The sequence below is a fragment of the Xenopus laevis genome, chromosome 1S (genome assembly GCF_017654675.1).
Source record: "Xenopus laevis strain J_2021 chromosome 1S, Xenopus_laevis_v10.1, whole genome shotgun sequence".
NCBI lineage: Eukaryota > Metazoa > Chordata > Amphibia > Anura > Pipidae > Xenopus > Xenopus laevis.
In genome coordinates this window covers 88389631-88400201 of record NC_054372.1, presented here as the reverse complement: position 1 = coordinate 88400201, position 10571 = coordinate 88389631, and the positions used below count along the sequence as shown (strand labels likewise).

General features: G+C 41.5%; 1 protein-coding gene across 2 annotated transcripts in view; it reads right to left on the bottom strand.

The window, feature by feature from the left end:
- Nucleotides 1-230: 230 nt before the first annotated feature.
- ppp1r3b.S (protein phosphatase 1 regulatory subunit 3B S homeolog) overlaps nt 231-10571 on the bottom strand; it is a 19570-nt gene continuing 9229 nt past the window's right edge. Inside the window, 1 exon segment of one of the 2 annotated variants that reach the window (NM_001092049.1) lies at nt 231-3145. In NM_001092049.1, coding sequence (NP_001085518.1) covers nt 2299-3114 — 816 coding nt within the window. In that variant the 5' untranslated portion in view covers nt 3115-3145 and the 3' untranslated portion in view covers nt 231-2298. 2 annotated transcript variants of the gene reach the window in all.

Below are 10571 nucleotides of genomic sequence, written 5' to 3'. Positions count from 1 at the left end.
TTACAATTACAAATTTATCACCAAATTGCCTGTGAATACTTGCCTAGGGGCTAGTGTCTTACTAGCTGGGCGAGTGAAATACTGGCCAGGTGGTAACCCTATCTGTGATACGATACATCTCACATTAAGTACAAAGGGGGGGGGGGGGAAGAAGAGAGAAGAAAAAAAAAAAAAATAATTAACACACAACAATCCCCAACAACCACCACCTCAAAAATAAAGCAAACTAGTCCATGTTAAATGCTCTACCTTTATTACATTTCACTTTAAAACAGCTCTAAAAAAATAAATTTTAAATTTCATCTTGTGATTATAAAGTGCATCAATTTTACAATACTTGTGTACAAAAATGTATATGTCTTAAAAATGCAAACATGCAGGAAAAAAGGCACTTCTAGGCACAATACTGCAAAGAAAGGGATAGAGACATTTTCTCTACACAATCACAGACTGCAATTAGAAATGCATAGTTTGGGAATGAATCAGCCTTTTCTGATTCTAAGTCTAGCTTCTTCTACATTCTTGGTCAGCAGTAAAGACTTACCAATATTTTAAATTTACAGATAAAGATATTTATTAAAACAAGTAAAGCTGGCAATTCACATGTGCCAAAGGATTAGTAGAGATATGATGCACCACACACAGCAGGGCTGGAAACATCAAGTATGAACTTAGATCTTAGCCTAATTCTTTTAGAATGGAACTTGTTTTTGTTTATTACCACTAAGCCCAAAGTTTTAAGTGTTTAAGGGCAGAGACACACGCTCAGATTCAGGGAGATTTAATCTCCCCAAACAGCCTCCCACAGGCTAGAATCTAAATCACGGCCGGAATGGCACTCTGAGCGCTTCGTTTTCCGAAGTCGCCAGAAGTTTCCTCATGAGGCAACTTCGGAAAACGAAGTGCGCCGATTTCCATCCCACCGGCGATTTACATTCTAGCCAGCGGGAGGCAGTTCTGGAGATTAGTCGCCCCGAAGAAGATTTATCGATAGGCAACTAATCTCCCCGAATCCGAGTGTGTGTCTTTGCCCTTAGAGAAAGACGCCACTGCTGTTAATCAAGGAGAGGTGACAATATAATTTAAGTGCACAAACGTCATGCCATATGGCAAACCACACAGTTCCATGTACAGCAATCGTAGATAAAAATATTTGACGACCAGCAGCCAACCTGAATGCTTATGGTACATATCAAGACATTTTTACATATAGGGTGTACCTCGGCACATAAATCACTACAGGCCCATAGTCAGAATGCTTCATTTCAGAAAAAAATATGGCCACAATCATAAAACATGTCATGGTTTTTGGTGGCCTATTCTATCTGTAAATTCTCTTGCTCTACTAACACTGGACTTTAATAAGCACATTAACCTGCTTGCATGATAAAAGCACCGGAGGAAACCAAAGGGGGCCATTACATTTGCATGGGGGAATATGGAACTGCATTTGTTTCCTTAAATTGGGGGGGGGGGGGGGGAGGATGACAACAATGAGTGCTAATTGAGCCAAACAAAATGCAGATATTAAAAACTAAACATTAGGGGAAATTCTTGAAGGCACAGATCAGTTGAGAGATGCAATACATTTTTACATCAACTTTCTAGAGGATCCTGGACACTTTACAGAGACCTGGTTAAAGTGCAGAAAAAAAACTTGCCAGTCCATTAGATCAAAACACTTAATACTTAATGCTGCAGTACAGTACCAAATCTAAAGGGGCATGTCAATGAATACTCTGGCCCTGGTGCAAAATTTGTGCACAAAGTGAGGCAGTGAAACATTCAAAACATTTACATGAAGACGCCCAACCACATCCTTTCATCTGAGAAGAGTGAAATATCGTAAAAACCATAACAAGAGGAAAACATGGACAGCTTTTTAGTGTGATAAAATGTGGCATAAATATCAGAAATCCCAGGAACATGAAAAGGTTTCCAACTGGTAATGTCGAGGGAGACAATACTAAAGTACTAAAGTAACAAAGTGGATAGGTAGCAGCAACAAAAAGGAAAAGGCTAGCAGCACTGTAGGTTATCACTTTTCCTTGCTTCACCACATCATTACTTTGGTGCAAGGTGCTACTTTGGATAAGTATTAGGACAACAAACATCCCTTAAAAAGGAAAGCTAGATACAAGACAGCATTATAACCTAGTATAGGTTATCAGTTCATTGTGCATTACCAGTCCCAACAAGGACATATTTCACATCAAATCCCAACTTTACCTTATTGGGATTGGCACCACCACAAACTTCTTTGGCGATCTCCTCCCATATATTTATATTAATGCAATTTTAATAATAAGGTCCTAGTTTATCAAATCCAGAGTAGGTTGGTAATTCAGGGAAAATGCCATAAGAGCACCTAGGACTCCCATACTGATCAACAGACACGCATACAGGATCATAGGGAATCCTATGACCATGTCTAACAATTCTGTAGTTTAAACCTTTATTACTATCCCAAAAAATTCTTCCTTCACAATCAAAACACACAGCAAATTCTAGCCTTGCATTGGATTGGATACTATCTGGCAAACTGACATCAAATGAGAAAGTATCTTTATCGGAACCACCATAAGAGTCCTTAACATACTGACAGTCATAGTCTGTGTACGTTTGCCAACTATCAAAGGTTATTCTTATCTTTACACACTTTTGGAAGGCAAGATTTTTAACCTTTACAGTACCAACAAGAGCTTTGTCTTTAAGCATGCAGTTTTCAAGACAAACACTGTCTGCCTTCAATCGATTCCTGAAGTCCAAGTAATCGGCAGAAGGTTGCACAAAGTCCAAGACAAAGTGTTCCTTCTCCACAGTTGTCAGGTTGACTATGTTATCAATTAATTCAGATATATTAAAAGGAATTTCCAGTTCATCATCAAAATCAGAATATACTTTCACCATGGTAAGTGCAAGACCTCGACTGTCTGCAAATGAAACCCTCTTTTTTACTTTATTTTCTTGGTTGCTCAGTTCACTCAGCAACGTTTTATCAGTTGTCTGGATGCATGGTCTCAAGGGCTCATTAGACTGGGTAATCCTGCATTCAACACGGTCTCGTCTCAGTGAGGAACGCAAGTAAAACTTCATGGCGATGCCTAACGCCATAGTCGTCTTATGGGGAAAAAAGTCCAGAACACTAGAAAATAAGAAATTCACACATTAAGAACATTGAGACAACAGTCCAATACTGCTTTATTTCAGTTACTTTACTGGTCATAAGAATATAAATTCAGAACAAACTTGCTCTATTGCCTAAACTACTTAATCTCTTGAAAACCCAATACCCACACAGTTTCTCAAATTCTATTTCTGCAGATGAACTTTCCCTGCTACAGCAATATACCAGCTGCTGTAGATTTCCTTACATGGAAGTGCTATTTCATCTTGTTTTATTGCCTTTCTAAACTCTTCCCAAATCAACCCAATTAGTCTAGCAATCTTGTTACAAAAGACTAAGTTTCATGGTTAACAAGGTTCTAGAGTAGAAAACAGTTTAGTTCTTTCCATATCATACAAGCAAGCAAAAGGGGTAATTCAACATAAAATTAACTTAAAAAAAACAAAAAAAACCAAACAAACAAAACAAGTTTGTTTTTTTGTTCAGCAGCCAAGTAGATAGGGTCCTAATTATCCTAGTAACCACAGCCTGGTTGAAAAGAAAAGTTTAACAAACGTTCGGCAGTTTTCACTGCTAGGTGACCCCCATTTGAAAGCTGAAAAGGGTCAGAAGGTGGCAAGAACTATTTAAAATAAATAAATCAAGAGAATTGTAAATTGGAATTGGAACTACCCAAATAACTTAAAAGTGAACTCTTTCTAAGAGCAGCATATTGATCCCTTGCCTCTATGTTGTATTACTCATCCAATCTGTTTCATCCATGCCTAAAAAAGAAACAGCTTGATAAAGGGCTGGTTATGCCCGAAACGTTGCTTCATTTGCACAAATAAATTTCTTTCACTTTACCGGAGTGCTGCTGGAATTTGTATTGGAATTTGTACTGGACCTGGGCAGACAGAGTCGCAGCTGGCACCTGACGCTACAAAAAGCGGTGAGATTGATTGTGTAGCACTACACTCTATGCTTGTGTAAAAAAGAAACAACAGTTCATGATCCACACCTCTACACTATGGTATCAGCAGGTAGCATTTAAAGGCTGCCTCTTTAAAAGCAAACATCTTATTGCTTGATATGGGTTATTGTATCAGGGCAAACATTGTGCCTTGAATTACACATGGGGGTATGATGAAGAGCTTAAATTAGGAAAAGATTATAGCCAGCATATTGCGGTCAGCATTTTTTATGCCAAGACCATGAGGAAAACATTTCTCATATCTGGGCACATTTATATTTAATGCATAAAGTATAGCATGGCATTTGCTAAAGAAAGTCATGGATGCACCATATCGACCAGCGACCATGGGGTGGAGGGGCAGCGGACATGAACAAAAATAACTAAAAATCAAAGGCTCAGAGTCAGCCAAATCCCAAAGCAAATCTGTGATTCTGTGCATCTCTATTTCATATGCAACAAACCCAGTTCAAAACATTTTATTAAGTATGTAGTGAATCTAGGAGTCATGTGACTTCATTCTGAACAAACTTATTTGACAGGTTTTAATAATTGCTGAATGTGCATGTAAAGGAAAACTATAGCCCCAAAATGAATACTTGAGCAACAGATAGTGAAGAATCTTATCAAACTGGAATATATATTTAAGTAAATATTGCCCTTTTATATCTCTTGCCTTGAACCACCATTTTGTGATGGTCTCTGTGCTGCCTCAGAGATCACCTGACCAGAAATAATACAACTCAAACAGGAAGAAGTGTTTTATGCAATATCTTTTTATAGAGACCTATATTGTTTGGGGGGATATAGTTTTCCTTTAACAAGCGTCTTAAAAATAGAGACAATAACCCTATCTGAAAATGCAAACTTGGTGAATCTTTGGTAGAGGATTCAGTAATTTGCATCTAAACAAGTCAAGTTAGTCTGTGTGCCTTATAATGACTTTAATCTAGCCGATCATCAAAAATTAAGTGTTTAAAAAAAAAAAATCAAACATTTCCTAGGTTTTGCAGTAATCAAAGTTTGCTTGTCATGAATTTAAACAGCATGGACAGTTACAGAAAATATTTATTTTACTCTGCTTCAAGCCAAAGTCAATTTACATGGATTCTAAACCTCTGGGCTGAATAGCAGTTATATTGACAAACAAAAACTGAACATTTTTAATGGATGATACTGGAAAGTTTCTTTGAATTACATTTCCTTACATGAAGTGAGTTGTATTTTTGGTTTATATCTCCTTTAATAATCTTATGGTGACATGGATGTGCAGTGTTTAATGTTAAATATACAAATCTATGGTTACATCAACCCTTACATTTCAGACTTATAATATTAAAAGTTGTACAAGAAATGTTCAAAGCAGGCCAAACATGGTTTGCAGCAAAAGGACACACACAGATTGTCAAAATGTTATAAAAAAATAAAAAAAGCTTTCCAGTGCAGGGATAATGTTAAGTTAAATATCAGTTTTCATGCACCTTATAATTACCATTTTCTACTGTAAGCAGATAGTTTATATTACAAACTAACAGGGATCATGGGGACCATTCCAATTACCCATTATGTTAACACTACCTTTCATCCTCCACAAAAAAAACACAATATATATATATATATATATATATATATATATATAGTAACGTCACTCGTCCAAACGGTGCCGTCTCGGGGGGTTTAGGTAGATTGCAGGGATCGGATTGGTCTCAGAAAACCACAGTTCACACTCAGCATTGAGTTTTAGGCTGACCGCAATCAGCTTTATTCACATATAACCGGCACACAGGAGCATATTGGAAAACAAAACATAAAAAGAAATCCTAGCCTGTCCGGCTCTAAGTAACATACAGTCGCTCCCTCTCTATACAATAGAGAGGATCTAGCATCCAACTCTACAAAAAACAGTTGTTTGTTTGGTTACTCACTGTGTCCGGCTCTCCCCTTACTGCATGCAGGCAGTTCCCCAGGAAGAGAGAGAGAGAGTAACTCTGAGACACACTGTTTAAAGGGGTTTCCCCTGAAGTCTAACGAGGCCACTAATTAGCCAGGCTTCACCAAAACCTGGATAGCCTGGTGAATGGAAGTCCCACCCGCTCACTTCCATTCACTCCAGGGCCCTTTTTACCGGCTTTTCCAAAAGCCAAATGCAGTGAAAGAACACTCTTTCACTGCTGACATACTTTCCCTGGAGCTTAGTATATATAAGAGAGAAATCTGGGAGAAATATAAACACCTTCCACCTCTAATCCAGCATTTCTCTCACACACCCTCCCCATCTGTTTCGACGTAGGGGGTCGGAACACAATTAGCCTCAAGACAGTGTACCCGGGATAAGGCATCTGCATTTCCCAGCTGGGACCCCGGTCTATGCTCCACTGTGAACTTGTAGTTCTGAAGGGCCAGGAACCATCTTGTCACCCTTCTATTCTTTTCACGATTTTCACACATCCATTTAAGGGGGGCGTGGTCAGTAATTAATGTAAACTGGCGGCCTAACAGATAGTATCTAAGCTCCTCCAGAGCCCACTTCACTGCTAAGCATTCCTTCTCTACTGTAGCATAGTTTCTCTCATGGATGTTCAGCTTTTTACTCAGGAAAACTATAGGATGCTCTGCACCTTCTCTGATTTGGGATAGTACTGCTCCGACCCCCACATCGGATGCATCAGTCTGTACAATAAATGTCTGTGTGAAGTCTGGGGTTATCAGTACTGGTTGGCTACATAAGGCTTTTTTCAGGGTCTGAAAGGCCTGCTCTGCCTCAGAGTTCCACTTGATCATTATGGACTTGGTCCCTTTTGTAAGGTCAGTCAGAGGGACAGCTATAGTAGCAAAGTTAGCTATGAACCGTCTATAGTAACCAGTGATCCCCAAAAAAGCTCGAACCTGTTTTTTTGTGACTGGTCTAGGCCATTCTTGAATGGCCTGCACCTTGTTAAGCTGAGGCTTAACTAGCCCTCTACCAATGTTATACCCCAAATACTTGGCTTCTTCCAGGCCTATGCTACATAGCAATAGCTCTTGGTCAAATCTAAGGTTGTCAGGTATCTAGCCGTCCCTAATCTCTCAATTAACTCGTCCACACGAGGCATAGGGTAGGCATCAAATTTGGAGACCGTATTTAATTTTCGAAAGTCGTTACAGAAGCGCCAGCTCCCATCCGGTTTAGGTATTAAAACAATGGGACTGGACCACTCGCTATGCGACTCCTCAATGACTCCCAACTCTAACATCTTTTTAACTTCCTGAGATATGGCTTCTCGTCTAGCTTCAGGCACCCTATAAGGTTTTACGTTAACCTTTACCCCAGGTTCAGTTATGATGTCATGCTTTACCAAAGAGGTTCGTCCAGGTTTCTCAGAAAAAACATCCCTATTCTGGGTTACAAAGGTCTGTACTTCTTTCCTCTGAGTGTCTGACAAGGAGTCTGATACGTTAACCTCTGGCACTAAGGGTTCTGCCCTTAGAGATGAAGTAGGTTTGGTGAACAATGACATTCTTTCTTTCCAGGGTTTTATAAGATTGACATGGTAAATTTGCTCGGGTTTTCTTTTACCTGGTTGGCGAACCTTATAATTTACTTCACCAATCTTTTCAAGGATCTCAAAGGGTCCTTGCCACTTTGCCAAAAATTTGCTTTCTACCGTGGGTATTAACACAAGTACACGATCACCAGGGGAAAAATTGCGTACTCTGGCACCCCTATTATACACCCTCTGTTGAGCTTCTTGCGCCTGCTCCATGTGCTCTCTTACTATGGGCATCACCGCGGTGATCCTGTCCTGCATTTGGCATACATGCTCAATGACACTTTTAAAGGGGGTGGGTTGTCCCTCCCAAGTCTCCTTTGCTATGTCCAACAAGCCCCTAGGGTGCCTACCATATAGCAACTCAAACGGTGAGTATCCCGTAGAGGATTGAGGGACCTCCCTTATGGCAAACATCAAATAGGGTAACAGGTAATCCCAATTTTTCCCATCCTTGTCTACCACCTTCTTAAGCATATTTTTGAGCGTTTTATTGAACCTTTCCACTAATCCATCAGTCTGGGGGTGGTATACTGAAGTGCGAAGTTGGACTACTTTAAACAGCTTGCACAGATCCTTCATGACCCGGGACATAAACGGGGTGCCTTGGTCAGTGAGTATTTCCTTTGGGATTCCTACCCTGCTAAAGACATGTACCAACTCTCTAGCAATGGATTTAGAGGAGGTATTACGTAGAGGAATGGCCTCGGGGTATCGGGTAGCATAATCCATTATTACTAATATATGTTGGTGTCCCCGTGCAGACTTTACTATTGGGCCCACCAAATCCATGGCTATCCTCTCAAATGGTGTCTCTATCACAGGGAGAGGGATCAAAGGGCTCCGAAAATGCGGCTTAGGAGCCGAATACTGACAGTCTGGACAGGAACTACAGTATTGCTCGACTTCACCATGTATTCCTGGCCAGAAAAACCGTTGCAAAATTCGCTCTTTGGTCTTCTCTACACCTAAATGTCCGCCCATCACATGTTTATGTGCGAGGTCAAGTACCATACGCCGGTATGGTTTTGGGACAACCAGCTGCTCTACCCGGTCATTTCCCTTTTCTACTACCTGATATAGTAGGTCATTTTGGAGGGCTAAGTAGGGACAAGAGGGTCTAGAGTCAGAATCTATAGATTTCCCATCTATCATTTTTACATTGGCCCTTGCTCTAGACAGTGTGGGATCCTTTAACTGCTCTGAAGCAAAATTATCCCTCCTAATCTCCAAGTCAGGCATGTCATTGTCTTCCTCCAACGGGTCTACCTCATCAGATTCCCCTGCTAATACAGAAAAGGGAAAATCTGTCGTAACCTCACCCTCCGGTACACCCTCAGACACTTTATTACCGGAATCAGGGCGGCTTCCCTTTGAGTAGGATTGGTCCATAAGCTTGTCAGTTTCCCACAATTTCCAGAAATGGGGGAAGTTCCTCCCCAAAATTATGTCATGTGGTAAAGTGGGAACCAACCCTACGGGGTACCTTAATGTCCCGTAGGCAGTTTTGATTTCCACTTCAGCCATAGCATACTCGCGAGTATCCCCATGAATACATGTGACCCCTACCGTCTCAGGCCCATACTGAGGCGTTTCAATCAACAAAGATTTCATCAGGGTAACCTGGCTACCAGAATCTAATAATGCATTTACTAGCTTTCCTTCCACAACAACATCACACAGGTACTTATCCTTCCCTGTCTTTGGAAGGGCAGTACATACAACCTGAGCATACATTGACGTATGTCTCTTTGTTAAGGCAGTATCACACTGCATAGGTTCATCAGTTAGGCTGCAGTCGGCAGCAAAGTGTCCCAGCATATGGCACCGGTAACACCGCACCAAGTCTTTATTGGGTCCTCTGCGAGGAGGGGTCCCTCCTGGCACATTTTGGTAGTCTCTGGGTCTAGTGCCTGTAGATTCTCCACGTTGGAGCATGCTCTTATCGGTCGTAGGTCCCTTTTTCCATGCAGGGAGTTTGCTGGATATGCCAGGAAGTTTCCCTTTGGGAGCTAGGGTGTGCTCCACTTGTTGAAAACTGAGTAGCTCTTCGGCAGAAAGGTACCTCTCTACCATTTCCACAAGCTGGTCTGCAGTTGTTGGGTCTGCATGGCTTACCCATTTGCGCAAAGGTGAAGGCAGAGACCTAAGGTACCGGTCCATCACTATCCGCTCCACGATCTGTGGCCCTGTTAGGGTCTCCGGCTGCAACCACTTTTTAGTTAGATGAATTAGGTCATGCATCTGGGAGCGTGGAGGCTTTTCTGCCATAAACATCCACTGATGAACACGCTGGGCACGGACCGAGAGGGTGACCCCCAGCCGGGCCAAAATCTCAGCTTTTAGTTTGTCATAATCTTTAGCGGCAACATGATCCAGATCAAAATAGGCGTTTTGTGGTTCCCCAGAGAGAAAAGGTGCCACCAGGCCTGCCCACTGCTCTTTAGGCCAGTCCTCTCGCTCTGCTGTCCTCTCAAATGTGGAAAGGTAAGCTTCAACATCATCACTTGTTGTCAGCTTTTGCAGATAGTAGCTAGCCCGTATAGCAGTTGGTTTAGCAGTTTCTGTAGGGGGTGCTGCAGCACTCCTTGCAGCTAGCTGCTGCACTACCTCTTTGAGGAGCTCCCGGTCTTGTCGCTGCTCCTCTCGGTTTGCGATCAGCTGTTGCTGCTGGACTCTGGTGGCCTCTTGCTGAGCAGCCGTAGCCTGTATCAGGGCCTTGAGAACGTCGTCCATAATGACTTGCAGCAAAACACTTTATAATGCACAGCTGGAACTGGGTTTCTGGCCCTTTAAATCTTCAAAAAAAAAAAAACCAAACAAAAAAAAAATTTTTTTTTTTTTTAATTGCCAAAGCCTCCTCCACCATATGTAACGTCACTCGTCCAAACGGTGCCGTCTCGGGGGGTTTAGGTAGATTGCAGGGATCGGATTGGTCTCAGAAAACCACAGTTCACACTCAGCA